This window comes from Onychomys torridus, chromosome 19 (genome assembly GCF_903995425.1).
Source record: "Onychomys torridus chromosome 19, mOncTor1.1, whole genome shotgun sequence".
NCBI lineage: Eukaryota > Metazoa > Chordata > Mammalia > Rodentia > Cricetidae > Onychomys > Onychomys torridus.
In genome coordinates, this window is record NC_050461.1 from 11224067 (window position 1) to 11244212 (window position 20146).

Consider the following 20146-nt stretch of genomic DNA (forward strand, 5'->3'; position numbering starts at 1 on the left):
GGTGGGGGTGGGGAGTGAGGGGGTGGAGTGGGGGGTGAAGGGGTGGGGAATGAGGGGGTAGAGTGGGGGGTAAAGGGTGGGGTAGGAGGGGAGGGTGGGGGTGGGCAAGCAAATGGCAGTGGACACTGAGGCGCCTTCTGTACTGTGCTGTTCTCCCTAGAGATTGGGAATGACCTTTGCCCCTACTTTACAGCATTGCCTTAAGTTAGGCATTAGGTGGCAGCAGTTGGCACTGCAGGTCTTGTTGAACACATTCTATCTTCAACATCTACTTTGGAGGGCAGAAGATGACATCAGGAAGAGAGGCATGGTGGTAAGAACCTGACATACAACTTGAAAATCCACATTGGAAATTCCCCAAACCTAAGTACAAATGGCCGTGCAGGAACGTAGGCGTTGTTATAGTGTGGAATGTATTTTTGGATTGGAAGGAAACAACTGAGCTTAGGTAGAAAAAGTTTTCGTAGGGAAGTATCTTCTGGAACACAGTAGCCAATGGCCAAGTGTGTTATTGCTGACAAATCAAGATCTAGCTGTTTGCAACATAGACGCTGCGGCATGACCTGGCTGTCGCATACTGAGGGTCACTTTCAGGGAGGACTGTGCTCTTTACTGGAGCTTGGGCATATCTTCAGAGACACCCGCATGCTGGCAGTATAATTGCTAACAGGCTCCTGTTTTCTGCTAGCTGTCAGCTTGTCATTTCTGTGGGTTTTTTGAAGTCTCCCACAGTTCCTCTCCAGGCAATACTCTCAAGTTCCCCTTAAAACATGTCAGCCTGTTCAAAGCGAGCAGGAGAATCCCCTTCCCAAGGCAGTGAATCCCTGCCAACCTGGGGTTGTGTGGTAAGATGTACTTACAGGAGCTGCATCCTACCACGTTGGCCCTCTTTGGCTAGCTCGAAGTCAATCACAGGTTCTACCAAAAGTGAGGCAAGAGGCTAGAACAGGCTTGTGAACCCGGGAGTCATTGGGAGTGTGCCATATTCATGCCCCTGCAAGTCAAGCTTTTCAAAGGATTAAAACCTGTAGCTGAGGTAGAAGTCTCAGAGAGTATAGGTGCAGCTTCATATTAGGGTTCTCTAGAGGAACAGAACTTAAAGAACATATATATATATTACATGTATATGAATATATAACATGAGTATACATTCAAATATATTGATATATACATAAATAAATATAAGTCATATATGTATGATATATTAGAATGGCTTACAGGCTAGGGTCCAGCTAGTCCAAGAATCCAGCAGCTGTCAGTCCATGAAGTCTCAGCTGGTCTTAGGAAATCCCAAAGAAGTAGCCTCTGATGCCAGTGAAGGAGTGGGCTTGCTAGAGAGAGCAAGAGCAAGCAGGCAGAGAGAGCAAGCTCCCTTCATCCATGTCCTTTACATAGGCTGCCAGCAGAAGGTGTGGTCCTGATTAAAGGTGGGTCTTCCCACCTGAAAAGATCTGGATTAAAGTTGTGTCTTTCTACCTCCAAGATCTCATCTAGCTTCAAGTTTTTAAATTTAAAAACCCCTGAAGGGTGTGCCTAGTCCTTTGGGTTTTAATTCCAGATGTAGTCAGGTTGACAACCAAGAACAGCTATCACAAGTCCACGCTTTGTCAACCTGACACAATCACATCTCCTTATGTCATGCTTTCCAAATGAAAACAATAACCATGTCATAATTACATCTAACTTGATATAACTACCCCACATATAATTGCAAACATGTATTTAACCAGGTCATCATTATAACATGATATAACTATTCCTTGCACAACTGCAAATGCATTGTGGATTTAGAGTAGGTGGGCATTGTTCCTTGAGGGACATTCTTTTATTATCTCAAACTTAAGTATGATAATCACTGATATCATCTTAATTGATGTTATATTACATAATAGATCAAGGAAAGAAAATCTGTATAAACACATTCTTAACAAAAATATGACAGAAACAGGTCAATAATAATCTTCATTTCTATAACCGGCCACATTGCCTTGGCAGGTATTTAGAACTACCCTCCTCTGCTACCCATTCTCTATTTCCTCCATCCTCTGCAAGTACCTCAGCCGGTCTTGGCTCTTTCCTGGAGTGACCCACACCTTCATTTCTGATGGGTCTGTGCCCTTTGTCATTCTGCCTGGATCAGGCTGTTGTAGCTTCCATTGACTTTAATTACAGGTCACCAAGAGACTCCCTAGAGGATCTTCTGCACTCCAGGCATAATCTTTCTATGTCCATTTTGGAGAGGCAATCCAATTTCCCCATGGTAGTCTGGATCCATCATCCCTCCTAACACTGTTATTCCTTTCTTAGCCTGTTGGTTTAACAGCATCAGAAATCCACAGTGCCCAGGGGGGGAAGTCTGAACTTACAGTTCAATGGAATATTTGTTGTGGCTCCTGGCAGGAGTGCACCACACTCTGGAACCAACGCTTCTAGGTCAGAACTTAAGGTTGCGGGAATAGGAAGCCAAAATTTTCCTAGTGGGCTACTAGGGGTGGCAGTGAGTGGAACTATTCTCTTTTTTGTCTCTTCATTCCTAGACCTATGGGTCCTGGCTATGGGAGAAACCTTATCATATATATTGGATGTTAATTCAAACTATATACCACCCACTGAAAACCCCCCTGTCAGCCCTCCAGGCTGCTGCAACCTAATTGGTGCTGTGACTGTGTCTTCCAAAGGCCATTTCATCTTTCTGTCAGGCTAGCTGCCCCAGGATGGTGAGGAACATGGTAAGACCCTTGGATTCCATGATGGTGGGCCCACTGTCACACTTCTCTGTCTATGAAGTGAGTGAGTTCCTTGGTCAGAAGCAATACTGTGTGGAATACTGTGACAGTGGATAAGGCATTCTGTAAGTCCACGGATGGTGGTTTGGGCAGAAGCATTATGTGCAGTAAAAGTGTCTTAGTTTGGGTTTCTATTGCTGTGAAGAGACACCATGACCAAGGCAGCTCTTATAAAGGAAAACATTTAATTGGGGCTGGCTTACAGTTTCAGAGGTTTAGTTCATTATCATCTGTTGATGTTTTCCTGTCCTTCAGTTGCTCTCAAACACAATGAGGCTTATATTAATTGTAAATGCTTGGCCAATAGCTCAGGCTTATTACTAACTAGCTTTTACAACTTAAATTAATCCATTTGTATTAATCTATGTATTGCCACATGGCTCGTGGCTTTACCTGTCCTCCAGCATGTCTTGCTCCCTGTCTCTCCTGGGGACTCCTCTGACTCTACCCTTCTTCCTCCCAACATTCTCAGTTTGGCTGTCCCACCTATACTTCCTGCCTGGCTACAGCTCTTTATTAACCAATGAGAGTAATACATATTCACAGTGTACATCAGGATTATTCTACAGCAATCATCATGGCGGGACACATGGCGGTGTGCAGGCAGATATGTTGGAGAAGGAACTGCAAGTTCTACATCTTGATCTGCAGGCAACAGGAAGTGAACTGTGTCCCATACTGAGTGTAGCTTCAGACCTCAAAGTCTACCCCCACAGTGACACACCTCCTCCAACAAGGCCACACCTCCTCCAATAAGTCACAACTCCTACTCCAAGGTCACATTTCCTAATATCTATAGGCCAGGGGTGGCTGGGGAAAGAGGCTGACTGTCCACAGAATGAGTCATCCTATCTACTTGATTGCTGAGCTCCTCCTTAGCTGAAGTCACCTTTTGATGAGCTCAGCTGGATCATATAGTCCAAGTGGTAAGGTACCCTGCACAGAAGCCTGGACCTCTTCAAGAGCCTTCTCCTGTTCCAGGGCCCACACAAATCTAACGAACAGCTGAGTCTCTTGGTATATGGTCTGGAGTAACACACCAAGTGAGCAATGTGCTGTCTCCAGAATCCAAATTGGCTCAGGAAACATTGTGTCTCTTTCTTGGTGTAGGTGTCCAAAGGAAACTCCATTTCCCCAAATTCTGGCAGTTGGACCCAAGCCAGCACCCCTCAGTTACTCGTGAAGCTGGTTCCCCTAGATCAAAAGGAACCATTTCTCTTATCACAATCAGAAGGAACAAATGGGTACCGGCGATGCCTATTAGCATACTAGACTCCATGCCCGACTCCAGGACCCCTCAGTATCTTAAGTATCTGGTCCACATTTCAGAGCCCACCTTCAGCTCTTCTCACTCATTTCCCTCCCCTAAACTTCTCCAGCTCACGGGCTTCCTCCCCCCACCTCCTCATTCCCCTCTAACTCTGCTATTCCGGCTATGCTCTCTCTGTCTTCACTGACCCCCCCACCCGCCCCAACTCCTCCCTACTCTCCTCCTGCTCCTTTCATGGCCATGTTCAGCCTATGACTTTCTCTGCTCTGGACTTTCAGATGCCTCTGGGTATTCTTTCTCTCCTATCTACCTTCTCCTTACCCATACCATGGAATGGTCATGTCATCAGTCTACACATCTGGTGCCAAAATCTCCAGGTGGGGCATAAGTGGGCCCCTTCCAACTTGCCTGTCCTCTCTTGGTATCAGTCCTTGGCTGGCTTCTGCTACCCTTCATATCCAACTCCAAATACTCGAGTCCACCTCTTCCGCTGCTGCTTCTCTCCACCTGCCATGCTGCTCCATCTCGTTACAGCTGGTTATGAGCCACTACATAGTTGTCTTAAAAATTTTTTTCTTATCTCTATGCTTTCTTTGCTCTTTGCTCAAAAAAAAAAAAAAAAAATCTCTTAAGACCATTGTTTAAACTCTACCTCAAGATTCGTAAATTTATTAGGTGTGGTTAAAATCTGTAACAAAAAGTCAGCTTAAAATTTGTAACAAAAGGTGATTAAAAATCTACACATAGATAACCTTAATTTGCTACCCCATGCTTATATGTAACTTGGATTCAACTCTTTTTTTTTTTTTTTAATTGTTAACCAGGCTCAATTATTTTATTTATTTTTCATGGTTAGCTCACAAATGGTATTTTCCCAGGTCACTAAATTCACTTTAGTTACCTGGCCCCTGAAGGTATTTATGTATCAACTAATTTACATTTCAGAAGAAATTTGCCACAAACCACCTGCCTATGTAATAGCGAAGTATCAAATTTACAGTGTTTATCTGAGAATGAATTACCCTGTAAGATATACACCTGTCCTCTTCAGCTTTCCTGATTATTCAGAAGTATGACTACTACATCATTGCATCTTGAAGCTGAACTTTAATAAGATGCTGATTTAATTCTGCACAGGACGCAGCAGAGTGTTTTCCAAAGGCTGGGTATAAATTGGTGTCAACCCCCTCAAGGAATGAGAAGTCTAAGTGAGAAAGTCTATGAGGAAAACATTAACATTTTTTTTTCCATATTGTTTAGAAAAATAGATTTGCTACAGTATATCACATATGTAGTTTGGATTCAACTCTTGTTTAGGAGAATAGTGGGTTTTTTTGTTTGTTTGTTTTGTTTTAAGAAAAAAAGAAAAAAGAAAAAAGGGTTGTGAGTCTGATGGGCTCACCTGTTAACAAATAGCAACCATGTGGTTGGCAGCCATCTTTACTGAGGTTAAAGAGAGTAAACGCTATATAACTTCCCCACCATCTTGAGTTGGGCACATGGTATAACCCAACTAAGCACTCATAGAACTCCTCAGTCTTACTGAGCCCTCCCTTATTTCAGAAAGAGGAGGCAACAGCACGTCTCCAGGATATTCAGGATGGATGTTTGCATGATTTATCTTGAGAGTAAAAATTTTAGAAAAGAAATAGCATGTTTGATAAATAAGGTATGTTTTACGAAGGGTTATAAATCTCTAAGGTTATAAATGCCTACACACATGAACAGAAACCTAGAGATGTAAATTTAACCATTTATGTCTGCTGTGTTCAACACCAGGCTTCAAGAAACTTTTGGATAAGAAACAACATATTAGCCTCTGTCTTTACTAATTTTGTTAAGCTTTAGCTATTTGAATAAATTGAGTTATACAAGAAATTGTGATATTCTAGAAAGGTACACAATAAAAGGGTCAGGAAAGTAAGATTGCCAGTCTCTCTGTGGACTGTATTTATGATTTTCTAAGTTCCCAATCTATGTACTGTATTTTAAAGCTTAATTTTCATGCTACAGGATCTTCAATTAAATCTCAAACTCAAAAATTTTAAGGCTCAAACAGGGACAAAACTGTAAAATCAATCTTACAAAAGCTACTAACTTATAAACTGTTACAGATAATTAAGACATGCAAGTTAATGATCAGTCACCTTATAAATGATCAAATTCTTTCATGTGCTCAAAACTCTCCCTGTAGTCATGCTAAATACAAATGGAATTCATTTACAAGGACAATCTTTAACCTTCTGTAGGTTAGGCAGTGGTTCTCAACCTTCCTAATGTTGCGACCCTTTAATACAGTTCATGTTGTGATGACTCCCAACCAGAGTTATTTTCATTGCTATTTCATAACTATAACTTTGCTGCTAGTGTTATGAATTGTAATGTAAATATCTGATATGCAGGGTGTCTGATTGTGACCCCAAAGTGGTCATGACCCACATGTTAAAGAACCACTGGTATAAGCTATGAAGGTTAAGCCTAAAACAAATAACTGAAAACAAACTTTCCTTAAAAATCAGGTATATTTAATATATTAGATGATATATTAAACTCCCTAGAGATCTGTTAAATATAGCATTTAAAGTGTTTAACTAAAAAAAGCTTCTCTCAAAAGACAGAAATGCCAGCTCCCAAGGTCACTTTCAAAGATGATGGGGTCACAAATGAACTCCACTGGGAGATTGCTTTAAATGTGGCAAAGCTGGCCACTGTGTGAAGAACTGCCCCATGCCTTGCCTGCTGCCAGGGTCCTGTGCAAACTGTGAATGCTTTAGTCAGGATTGACTGCCCTACTCTGCCTCATCAAGGTGGATTAGTTTTCCCACGTTCCTCATCTACAGGAAAACCTCTCAGACCTTATGGGTCTGGGAGCTGAAGACCGGCAACCTCTGCCCCCAACAAAACCATCAAGATTACCCTAGAGGAGCATATAGTAACCATCCAGGTAGAAGCTAAGTCTCTGTCACTTTAACTGGTACAGAGGCCATTTGGATTATATTTCCTGCTCAGATTTATCCTTCTCAGGTCTCTGATGGTGTTGATGGCTAGCCCTCACTTTATCTGCTTAGCAACAGCAGGCATCAAGTTCCTCTCCACAAGGCTGCAGGTGCCTGGTTGGTTCCTTTCATATGTAGAAACAATTCCTGCTTCTCTAGAGCTACTAGGTATCCCTTTGGGAAAGGCATACTACTCACAGGCTCCACACTAAAAGAGATTAACTCACAAATGGGTTTGAATGTAAATACTTAAGCTACCATGCTACTATTACTCATTAAAAATTTACCATTTACTAAAACCTTTACCTTTATTTAAAAGATCCTGCTTTCAACGACTGCTCTCAGTAATCAATCATCTGTGTCTAACGGTAAACGCTTGGATGGAAAAAGGAAAAATTTAAAGTCTACGTAAATTGTGAAGGTCCAAAGTAGTTTAAGGTATGTGAATGTGAGTTATAAAGGTCTGAGGAAGTGATTTAAGGATGTGAAAAATGAGAAATGTTTCAGATTTCTTTCCCACTCACTATGCTACTGTCATATTAAACTTGACTTCAAAAATTCAAAGTTTGGCCAGGCAGTAGCGGTGCACACCTTGCACACCTTTAACCCCAGCACTCGGGAGGCAGAGCCAGGCGGATCTCTGTGAGTTTGAGGCTAACCTGGACTAGAGAGTGAATTCTAGGAAAGGTGCAAAGCTACACAGAGAAACCCCGTCTCGAAAAACAAACAAACAAAAAATTTCAAAGTTTTAACATATTAATCAATGTTGTTCTGATAAGCTATTAATCTAACCTTGGCAAAGCACTGACTACTATTATTGCCACAGGCCCCCAAATTTAAATTTTCTTTGGTTGTTTTCTAAATACAGACTTAGAAGTGCTTCTTACTGTGTGGAAAACATCTCTGTCCAATTCAGCCCTCTGGACAGAGGAAAGAATGTGCATCCTTTTGGGTCTCAGAGCTTTTGCTATGTCTTGAAGGCATGAGTCTACTAAGTTTTCCTCATTAGCGGTCAGGAAAGTCTAGGCTTAGATGGAACCCATGCTGCTTGCCGAACAGACAAGAGACTTGTACTATGGCAAGATAAAAGTCACAGCATTATATTTCATATTTTATTCAATTTTTAATTTGGTTTCCATTATTAACTCTTAAAACAAAATGATTTCCAGTTTAAAAAACAATGCACTGACCACATAATTCCTTTTTCATTTTATACAGTTATACAAATATCCTAAATACACATTTGTGTTCAAGGGATGGCAAATAAGATTAACTGTACAGTACATAAGGAAAGAAAATATTTTAAGCATATTTAGAAGCAATAGAAATGTCTATACAAAACAAGCAAAATGGAATAAATTTTTTAAATTTTATTTTTAAAGTATTGCAACAGGCCCACAGGTTTGTAACAAAAATGTCTTTGCACAGTTCCTCACAATGCCCCGTTAGTAGCTAAAGCAAGACAGCGGTCTTTAGAAAAGAATGTTTCAAAAAATGCTACACATGGTACTATTTGCACAGTTTGATCAAAGTAACAAATCTACCTTTGAGTCAAGCAAAACCTAGAGGAGATATACCAACAACATGAAAATCATTGTATAAAATTCATTGCACATTATTTTACTCAGTTGTTTGAAAAGTAAAAAAGTGTATTTACAAAATATTTTGCAGTCAAAATTATAAAGTGAGTGGATATCTCTAAGCAACACGTCTTGATACAGACAGTTTAAGGAATACACACAAATGACTTTCTTTAAGAGGTTTTCAGTGTTCCTTCCACAGGGAAGTTAACATGATCTGTTCCAATGGATTTACAAGATGGTACATAAACTGGAGCAAATCCAACACCTGCATTATTATAAAACAAGGTTAAAAGGTGAAAGAATGAGGAATTTGTACATTATAAGAAGTGAGCTATTCAGAGATCAACACGTATATTTCTTAATTCAGTTAGCAGAAGTCTTCATAGTCTTCGATGACAGACAGACAAAGAACGGTTTAGACTTGATGGAAGTTGAAAAAGCACCATGCAGAGGAGTTGAGTGGTAAACACTGAACACATAGCACCTGGAGTTCATGACACTGACAACTTAAAACTGGTCCAGTAACTGCCGTAGATACGGTGCCTTGGATAATTCTCTGTTTACTCGGGAGAGTTTGAAGAGTACTGGGCAGTTGAGCGAAACACATGGGATATGTCGATCAAAGGAACCTGAACAGTTCCTGCATATCTGAAAGTGTAAGAAAAACAGAAAAAACAGTAGCAACACTTCTGTGTATAGATGTAAATAACAGTTTTTAGATCCCTTCTACTCACCTCAGAGAACTGGCAAACTTAATTCAGTATAGAAAATTGCATCTGCTTAATCTCCCAGAAGCCTTGCCTACACGTATGACAAGGTGCTTACTGCTAAAGGACAGTTCACACAAAGTACCAAACGGTCCCAGGGTTCATCTCATTTTTTGGCCCAACTTTCATTGACAATACAACCCTGCTACACTGAGAGGCATGAGGCAGGCCACTGTGCTTGCCTAGGCTACCGAACCTGAACCTACCACCTGGAAGAGCCCTGGCGCAGAGGGTGAACCAGTCCCCAAGACTGACCATGCCACGGAGACCTGCACACACTGCGGACAAAGGTCACACCCGAGGACTATATTTGAAAACATGGGCAACAAAAGCAGTAACCAACAAATGTGATTATACAGAACTAAGATTCTCTGTACAGCCAAGGAAATAGTCAATAGTGGAATGGGAGAAGATATCAGAAGACCATCAAGCAATAAGAAATACCAGATTATACAAGGAACACAAGTCAATGGCAAACCCATAGATGCAGTTAACATCACTAACAAGTAGGCAATAACAATCAACACCACAGTGGAGATGTGTGGCAGTGTGTTCTTGTAATCCTTCACTCTGGAGAATCCTGAGTTCTAGGCTAACCTGGGCTATAATATTCTCTCTCAAAAAACTAAAGCCAACACACAAATTTATAATGAGATACCATTTAATCTCAATTAGAATAGTTATTTAAAAATGATAGTGAATCAGAAAACAGTATGGGGACTCCTTAAAATTCAGAACTAAAACTATCACGATGCAATTATTTTATTTATTTATTTACTTACTCACTTATTTATTTATTTTGAGACAAGGTTTCTCTGTGTAACAGTCCTGGCTGTCCTGGAACTTACTCTGTAGACCAGGTTGGCCTCGAACACACAGAGATCCACCTGCCTCTGCCCCCCTGAGTACTGGGATTTAAAGTGTGTGCCACTATGCCTGGTGATGCAATGATTTCTACTACTGAATATATATCCAAAGGAACGAAATAACTGTATGAAAGAAACACTCAACTTCAATGTTTATTACAGTGTCTATTTTCAATAATCAAGCTATGGAATCATCAGAAGTATGTACCAACAGATGAATTGGAAAAGTAGGGCGTACTTATAAAATGAAGTATTATTCAGTCATAAAGGAAAGCCTGTCATTTGTGGCAACAAGGATGCAACTAAGTGAAATAAACCAGATACAGAAGACAAAACCACCACAGTTTCATGTATGGAAATTAACACTGGCCCATCTCCCAGCACTAACGGGTGCAGTAATGATCAGAAGAGGGCCAGGAGAGCAGGAAGGAGGAGCAGACAAAGGCCGCACAACAGGTACCAATGGTAGACAGATTGGAGGAGCAAGTCCTGGTGTTGAACACAGCACAGGGGTGCCAATCTAGAGTAGTTATCTCAAAACAGGTAGAAGAGAGGCTTTTGAGAGTGTCTGCCCAGCATGCTTTAGGATCCTGGGTTCAGCCCCCGGTACTACATGTGCATAAATGGAGTGTATTGGTGCACACCTGTAATCATAGCAGGCCCGAGCTGGAGGCAGAAGATCAGCACAAGTTTAAAGGCATCCTTGGGTACACAGCAAGTTTGAGACCAGCTTGGGATGTCCCCTCCCCTCCCCTTTTCCTCCTCCCCCACATCTCTTGGCCAGTGGATCAGGATGTAGCTCTCAGCTACTTCTCCAGCACCATTTCTACCTGTGTGTTACCATGCTTCCTGCCATGATGAAAAGGACTAAACCTCTAACACTGTAAGCCAGATGTCAATTAAATGCTTTCTTTTTTAAGAGCTGCCTTGGTCACTGTGTTGGTTTGAAAGAAAATGGCCTAGTCTCAAATTTAAAATGACCAAATCTCAAAACAGTCTAGTAGCGACACTGTCACTGGTTATTAGTGTTAAGTCTGATGAAGATTTATAAGGAAAAGGAGCAAGCTGAGTAAATAAAAATACAAGATGTATAGATTGAGAAAAGAGGCACCAGGAAGCTAATACTGTGCTCAAGGAGATAAATAGGTTGAGAAATTGAATTTAAAAGGAGTGGTGATCTCAGGGAAAGAGCCCACCCAGCTAAGTTTCCATCTTGGAATTAAAGAAAAGCTTAGAGCCAGGTGGGCTGGCACATGCCTTTAATCCCAGCATTTGGAAGGCAGAGACTGGTGGATCTCTGAGTTTGACGCCAATCTGGTCTACAGAGCAAGTTCCAGAACAGCCACGCTTAGGCAGTGAAGGAAACCATCAAACACAGAAAATTGAGTGGGTGGTGGCAGTGGTGGCGCATGCCTTTAATTCCAGCAATTGGGATCAAGAGCCAGGCAGATCTCTGAGTTCGAGGCCAGCCTAGTCTACAGAAAAACAAAACCCAGAAAACTGGTAAAGATGTAATTTAACAAAGGGCACATGTTCCAGCCCCAGCAAACAACAGAATTTGTCAGCTTTGGCCACATGGTTCTGGCTTTAGAGTTAAGGATAGAAGAAAGGAGGGTGGGGGTTATTGTTGTAGAATGTTATTTTAAGGTCTATTACTTCTGTTTATGTTGCATTTGTTTAACTCTGTGAACCTGTGTTATTGTGCCTCTCTAAAACACGAGATTGTCTAATAAAGAAATGAATGGTCAACAGCAAGGCAGGAGCAAGGATAGGTGGGGCTGGCAGGCAGAGAAAAGAAATAGAAGGGAGAGATCTAGAAGCCAGAGAAGGAGGAGGACTCCAGGGGCCAGGCACCCAGCTACACAGCCAGCCATGGAGTAAACCAAGATTTACACAAGTAAGAGAACAGGGAAAAGCACAGAGGCAAAAGATAGATGGGATAATTTAAGTTAAGGAATGCTGGCTAGAATCAAGCCAAGCTATGGCCAGACATTCATAATTAAGAATAAGCCTCTGTATTCATTAGGGAGCTGAATGGAGGGCCTTCAACAGGTTATGGGATTTGCCTTACAACTAAGGAGAGCCTCTGAGACCAGTCATTTGTCAGGGGAGTCCCTGAATGAAGGACTAGAGAGGCCATTTCATGAAGCTGTGAAGGTGAAGCCTGGATTGCTTTGGAGACCCCAAGATGCTGGAGATGCCAGAGTCGAGGGATACCTGCCAAGGAAAGCTGCTAACTGGGAGTGTGTGCTGCAGTCAACACAGTTAAAAGGAGTTAGAGATCTGAAGAGCATTTTGACATCAGACATAGAGAGGCAGAGTTTGGAGTTTGCCCAGCTGGCTTTTGGTCTTGCTTTGGTCTAGTATTTCTTCGATATGCTCCCTTCCCCATGTTTTGGAATGGCAATGTATATCCTGTGTCATTATATGTTGGAAGTATGTGATCTGTTTTGTTTTGTTTTTTTAATTTTGATTTTATCGGTGATTACAGTTAAGAGATTGCATGAATCTCAGAAGAAACTTTGAACTTTTAAACACTGTTGAGACTGTGATAGACTATGGGGACTTTTGAAGTAGGACTGAGTAAATTTTTTCATTATGATATGGCTACAAGCCTTTGTGGGCCAGAGAGTGGAATGTGGTGGTGTGAAAGAAAATGGCCCCCAAAGGGAGTGGCACTATTAGGAGTGTGGCTTTGTTAGAGTTATTAGGTGTGGCCTTGTTGGAGGAAGTGTGTTACTGGTGGAGGTGGGCTTTCAGGACTCATACATGCTCATATATGTAGTGAGACAATTTACTTGTTACCTTTGGGTCAAGATGTAGGATTCTTCAGTACCATGTCTGCCTGCCACCATATTCCCATTCCCCATGCTCCCAGGCCATGATGATAATGGACTAGATCTCTGAACTGTAAACTGCCACCTCAACTAAATGCTTTCCTTTATAAGAGTTGCCGCGGTCATGGTGTCTTTTCATAGCAATAGAACCCTAACTAAGATAGTGCTTAAGAATAATCAATCATTTCTAGCAAAGGGGAAGCATTATGATGCCTTATACAATCATCAGAGTGTAATGATAGTCACAGATGTAGTTAAAATGATTACTAAACATGAAAACTAGTTTAAACCAATACTAGTGAGAACTCCTCAGAGTCAAGGAAATAGGGAACAAGTATGTGGTTAGAAAAGGGAGCCTAAGTTGCAAGCACGCAGTCCTAGCTACTCTGGAGGCTCAGTCAGGAAGATGAGCTGAGTCAAGGAGTTCTTAGGCCAGCCTCAGACCACATTTCAGAAGTGAGCGAGGAGACGGGACAGTAAGCAGCAGCAGCAGCAGCAGCAGCAGCAGCAGCAGCAGCAGCAGCAACAGATTGTGTTTCAAGAGATGAAGGAGCTCACTGTAATTACAGCTCTGGTTGATTTGTGGGAGGGGCTCAGGTTTAAAGATGGCTCACAAGGCACTGAAATTCTGATCTCTAAAACACCTCATGCCAACCGCAGGGCACATTTTCCAAAGCACACCAGTCACTCTATCCACTGTTAGTCACTGCCTCAAGCAAGCTGCTTAGAAGTACATCCTCTGCAAAGATGGAGCACACTGTTCTAGGGAGCCTTTTGCTAATTAGATCTCTGCCAAGAGACTCAAATCTATCCCCCAGTATAGCATTTCTGTATGGCAGTTGAATGTGCTACAGGAACACTCAGGTGCCAGGACAAACAGATGAATATTTAAGAACTCTCTGTGCCTGTCTGGTAAATAATCTAGGCTGGAATATGCAACTTGCTAAATTTAGCTGAAATGTTTACTTTCAAGGCTTTTACTGGCGATTTAAACCCTGGTTTTATAGCTCAATTCACACTTAAATTTAAAAATTCGAACAACACAAGCAGGATACCTACATTTTAACTTAAGAAGCAGACATTTAAAAAATATCACTGTGAGACTGTGGACCCTGGAGGCCAATCTCTAACCACCACTTTACTAAACTAGTATAATCTCTAACTACATTCTAAGTATCTGTCCTTTAGGAAAGTGCAGTCTTCACCTCTCACTATGGAAACTTCTCTTTGCACGAGACTGAGACTATTACAGAAAACCACATCTAATCAAAACACAGAGTTGTGGAGCCCAGAGAATGCTGGGAGAGAGGGCAGAAAGACTGTAAGAGCTAGAGGCTCAGGGAGTTTACTGTGAGACTGCCTCTCCTAGAAACATCAGAAGCTACACTTGTAAAGTCTCCTCAATATGTCTGCCCATCCATGCCCTGAACAGAGATGTATTCAGGTACACAGGGGAAAGTTCAGGAAGCCTCAACCCCACAAAAAGGAACTGTTGGTAACTACAGGAATGCTGAGAGATGGAGAAATAGTCTTTCCCTTGGGAAGATCCCACCAATTGGTTATCCAATACCGACAGCCCCAAAGTACATAAGAGTAACATTCAATAGACTGAGCAGGTTGTGTTTAAGAGTGTGTGTGTGTGAGTGTGTGTGTGTAAGCATGTGGCAACAATTAATGAAAAAAGAGGCTATGAACTGGAAATAGAGCAAGAAGAGGCGTATGGAAGGTTGGGAGGGGAAAATAGCTTAAATTATAATCTGAAAAATAAAAGGAAGCAGTTTCAAGTGTTTAACCCAGATGACAAAGATTACCATGTTATAAGGTTGGGACAGTGGACAACATGCTTTGATCAAGGTCAATGCTGGCAACACAGAGCTTCAGTTACCATGAGTAAATTTTAGCTCTCCTCCCCAATTTTCCTCTTCTTGGATACTGGTGTGAATGACTGCATCCTCCAGTGTTTCTCTTTCCCTACTTAGAGCATGCAACTTCTGCAATTCCATCTGAGCAACTGGTCTAAAGACATTTGTAAGTAGATTTATTACTTTTCATTATTTATGTGTGTGTGTCTGTGAGTGTATGCCATGTGCAGGTGCTCACACACACACTGAGAGAGCAGGAAGGGATAAGCCATCTTCCCAGCCCCAACATGGTCAAATTTTAAACATTCTATAAACACCTATGATGTGTACTGTCTAATTTTGTGTTTCAGAGTTTGATACACAACCATAAAAATTAGTTTTTGATGTTTCAACCTTCCACAACTGTATTTTTTTTTTTTTTTTTTCTATGACAGACAGGTTTTCTGTGTAGCCCTGGATGTCCTGGAACTGGCTCTGTAGATCAGACTGGCTTCAAACTCAAGAGATCTGTCTGTCTCTGCTTTCTAAGTGCCTGGATACAACAGAACTTCTAATTCCTTGACTGGTCTTAGGCTGAGAGATCTATAAAAATGCTATTAATATTTTCTTACTGTATGTCTTGTAATTATAACTTATGAAAATTCCCACACACACTTTAACTGTCTTGACTGTAGTCATATCCACCATGCCTGGCGTCTTAGTGTCTTTTGAAAGATGACAAACCATCTTTCATCTTTATTTATAAACGCTATCATTTCTTTTAAGTGGTATCTTTGTAAGAAGTAAGACCTCCTCGACAGGCAATGGTGGCACACACCTTTAATCCCAGCACTCGGGAGGCAGAGCCAGGCGGATCTCTGTGAGTTCGAGGCCAGCCTGCTCTACAGAGCAAGATCCAGGACAGGCACCAAAACTATAAAGAGAAACCCTGCTTCGAAAAATAAAAACAGAAAAACAAACAAACAAAAAAAGCAAGACCTCCTGGCAGGTGAGTACTTTCTGAACTGATGGCATCATCTAGAGTGGTATGTGTGCCTGACAGCAGAAGACAAAAAGATCCTAGGAGAGACTATTCACAGCTTGACCCTGGCAGGTCTCAAGTTCTGCTCTTGCCAACATATGATACCAGAATCCAAGAAGAGAATTTTCTGAGACTTAGCTGTTGCTGCCACATGATAAAACTGGTAAAGTAAATAAAAGCTAGGAGAGCCCAGTGACTGCAGTAGCTGTACTGACTAGGACTACTCAACTAGTCCCCTAGATGTTAAGAACCCCAGCAATGCACTGCTCCTCTAACCGCGGATTAAGCAGGAGGTTGTTCGTTTACTCAGTAAGCACTTACAGCGCACCACCCCCAGTGTGGGCTGGAATGAGGCAGACCCTCCACCCTTACAGTTACAGGAAGCAGAGGGGAGGGCAGAAGTCTATTATAGGTAAGGCTTCCTCTGGCTTGCTGGTTACAATTGATTCCTCTCAGATGACTAGAGGGGAAGGAAAACATTCTTAGCAGGACCAGAGCACAGGTAAGAGTAGGTACACTCAGATGACGTGAAGGTATGGGAGATGTGGAGGGCACAGTGTGACAAGTAAAAGGACAAGAAACGGGTACAGAGACACACTTTTTGTTTAGATTTCATTTTTCAACTTATATCAAGGAAGGTTTGCTCATTTATTTTTTCTAGAATTACCACACGTGAGAAACTGTCTTTATATTTCATGTTAATAATCCAACTTAGCCACTTACTTATTAGAAGTATAATATGCAAATTACTGAACCTATCAGCAAGAGTGACTACTAGAGTATCTATCAGGAAGACTTCGATTCATTATGTATCTATTTTCTATCTGGATTCTCAGAACTGCAGACATCACAAGTCTACTCATCCATCTCTAAGATGACTAGTTTGATGAAAATGGCAAGGGATGGATCAACTAGAACCTTTATTATTTTTAAATAAAAGAAATTATATAGGTGCCCATTGTAATCTAGGTTTCAATAAACAATACACTATTCTATATAACCAAAAACTAAATTAAAATAACTTAAGCCATTTTTTATTTAGTTAAATTGCAGTGTTAAATAAAAATTATTTATTAATATTTATGTGTGAGTGAGTGTGTGTGTGCCTGAGTGAACTTATGTGTATATAACACTCATGCCTGTCCCCATGGAGGCCAGTGGGCACTGGGTCCCCTGGAGTGGGACTTGTAGGCAATTGTTAGCTTTCACGTGGGTGCTAAAAACTGAACTCAGGTCCACTGCAAGAGCAATAGGCACATTTAATCACAGAGCCATCTCTCCAGCCCCAGCTGTAGTATTTCTTAAACTTTTAGTAGTTTATCTGTTTAGAATACTTACTTTATTTTCCATTCCGGTTTCATACCTCATTCTACACTGAAGAGCTGATGCCATCTCCCTGAAAAATCAGAGTGTTTGGGAGTTCAGATCTACTGAGCAAGGCCGTACCTTTACAAGTTGCTCCTGTTTCCGCTCCAATTCTCGAATTTCTTGGTTGAGGATGACTGCTACATGCTGAGGCTGGCTTCGACATCTGCTACAGATACCATGCTGAGTCAGGTCATCGCACACAGGACAGTGTAAAGTAGTGAAATACTGGGAGATAGTGCCTTTCCGCCCTTCAAGTTCACTTCTGGAGGAGCTGGTAGCTTTCTGGATCTGTAACAATAATTCAGAAGTCGGAGGGATCTTCACAGCAAAGCAGCTAATCCCCTGATTACAGTTTTTCTTTCTTCCAATCCACAGATGCTGAATAACCACTGCTTTAGGTATTGGGTACACAGTGACCAGAGTCTTTACGTACCTGGACCTTACATTTAAAAAGATTTTATTTATTTTACTTTACGTATATGAATGTTCTGTCTGCCTGCATGTATGTGCAACACATACATGCCTGTTGGATCTCCTGGAACTGTGCCAACTGATGGTTGTGAGCCACTGTGTGAGTGCTGGGAATTGAGCGTGTTTCCTCTATAAGCGCAACAAGTGCTCTTAGCCACTTAACTATCTGTCCAGCCCCTGAGCTTAAACTATCATCAGATATCCTGTTTTGTTAGTCAGAAGACTGCAAAGTTCTAATGAAAGTAAAGCCAGAGCATTTCAAATTTAACTGGATACATGTTGCCCAGGAATTCTTCAGTTGACATTATTACTTGCTTCTGGTACTCTTTTTACATTGAAATAATACATTCTGTTCTTGGAGTCTTATGGTGTCATCTAAAAATCACTTTGCATATATATTAAGGAGTAATATGTCACTGACTTATAATTCTGGTTGGCCTTGCAATTAAAAAAAAAAAAATCTGAGTTTCCTGGCTTCTAGCCAGCATATAGCATTTTATGTGTCAGTCAGCACAAATTCTCTGAAGTACAGTCTTAACCTTAGTTTCCTAGCTTTTACTTTTTCTTCCTTTTATTTTTCTAAAATTTACTTATTTTACATCCTGGAGGTAGTTTCCTCCCTCCTCTCCTCCAAGTCCCTCCCGCAACCCCTCTGTCCCTATTCCTCAACCTACTCCTCCTCCATTTCTGTTTAGGAAAGGGCAGGTCTCCCATGAGTATTAATAAAACACAGCATATCAAGTTGTAGTAAGACTAAACACCTCCCCATGTCTTAAGGCTGGGCAAGGTGACCCAGTATGAGGAGTAGCTTCCCAAAGGTCAGAGTCGTGGACAGCCACTGTTCCCACTGTTAGGAATCCCACAAGAAGACCAAGCTATACAACTGTCACATATGTAGAGGGCCTAGGTCAGTTCCATGCAGGCATCCTGGTTGTCAGTTCAGTCTCTATGAGCTCCTATGAGCCCAGGTTAGTTGATTCTGTGGGTTTTCTTGTGGTGTCCCTGACCCCTCTGGCTCCAACAATCCTTTCTCCCCCTCTTCTGCAGAGTTCCCCAAGCTCCACCTAAGGTTTGGCTGTGGGTCTCTGCATCTGTTTCCTCCAGTTGCTTTTTCCTTCCTTGTAAAGATATAATTTAAGTAACACGTGTTCTTTATCACTTTGGCTGAATACCATGGGTAATGGCACATGATTGAGCACATTTGAAGAACATTCTCACAAACAGATAAAAAGGACTCTTCTCTTGGAGAAATGTGCCTCAGATGCTTAGACTCACACATTTCCTTTCTAAGTACCTAGTGAGTAAAGTAAACTAAGCAAGAAGAGTTCACGCAAAGCTCTGTGCTAAGCTTTACACTGGGCACTTCACTCTAGTGAAATGGTATTCTTCTGTTAGTTTGTTTTCAAGACAGGCTGTCTCTGTGTAGCCCTGGCTGTCCTCAAACTCACTTTGTAGACCAGGCTGGCCTCAAACTCAGAAATCCACCTATTTCTGCCTTCTGAGTGCTGGAATTAAAGGCATGTGAAATGGTGTTCTAACATCAGTTCTTTCATCTGGTTTCTCCAGGATTATATTTAGATACTATATCCCACATATTATTTTCCTTTGAGACAGGATCTTGCTATGTAGCCAAGACTGACCTCAAGGTCACCATTTTCCTGCTCCAGCTTCCAGAGTTCTGGAATTACAGGTGTGTGCCAGCCTCAGCTTATATCCCATGAATTTTATGTGTGTGTATGTATCTGTGTACAGCACGTAGAGCTCACAGGTCGAGTCCAGGTGTTTACTGCTATTGCTTTCCACTTTTTTTTTTCTTTTTAAGACAGGGTCTCTTTCTAAACTTAGAGCGTTTTGACTGGCCAGCCACTGGGACTCTCTCGTCTGCCTCCTAGTGCAGGGGTTATAGCAATGTGTGGTTATGTCTACCTTTGACATGGTTGTTAGGGATCTGAACTCAGATAGCAGGAATCTGTTACTCAGATAACAGGTCTTATTAATAAAATCAAACCTGAGCCAGGTATTGCAGTGAAAGCTGAATGATCAGAGAAGCAGAACAAGCCACAGCTTCCTCACCTCACCAGTTCCTCAGCTGGTCTTGTTTCCTCAGACTGCAAGCTTCTGTGTCCTCATCCCAATGGCTCTCAGCTGAACTGTGCTGCTCGAAAGCCTAAAAGCTTAACCAGCCAAATGCTTCTAGTTTCTGGTCTTCATGCCTTATATAATCTTTCTCTTACTACCCCCACTCCCTGGGATTACAGGCTGGATTTCTAGGATTAAAGGCGTGTGTCACCATGCCTAGCTGTTTCCAATGTGGCCTTG

At 41.6% G+C, this 20146-nt stretch overlaps 1 protein-coding gene across 2 annotated transcripts in view; it reads right to left on the bottom strand.

Annotated features, from left to right (window-relative positions):
- Window positions 1–8151: 8151 nt before the first annotated feature.
- Window positions 8152–20146, bottom strand: part of Rev3l (REV3 like, DNA directed polymerase zeta catalytic subunit) — a 150716-nt gene continuing 138721 nt past the window's right edge. For both annotated transcript variants that reach the window (XM_036169236.1, XM_036169238.1), the window contains 2 exons: window positions 17435–17644; window positions 8152–9283 (listed from right to left, as the gene is read on the bottom strand). In XM_036169236.1, the coding sequence (XP_036025129.1) occupies window positions 9143–9283; window positions 17435–17644 (351 nt within the window). In that variant the 3' untranslated portion in view covers window positions 8152–9142. The remainder of the gene's footprint in view (window positions 9284–17434; window positions 17645–20146) is intronic.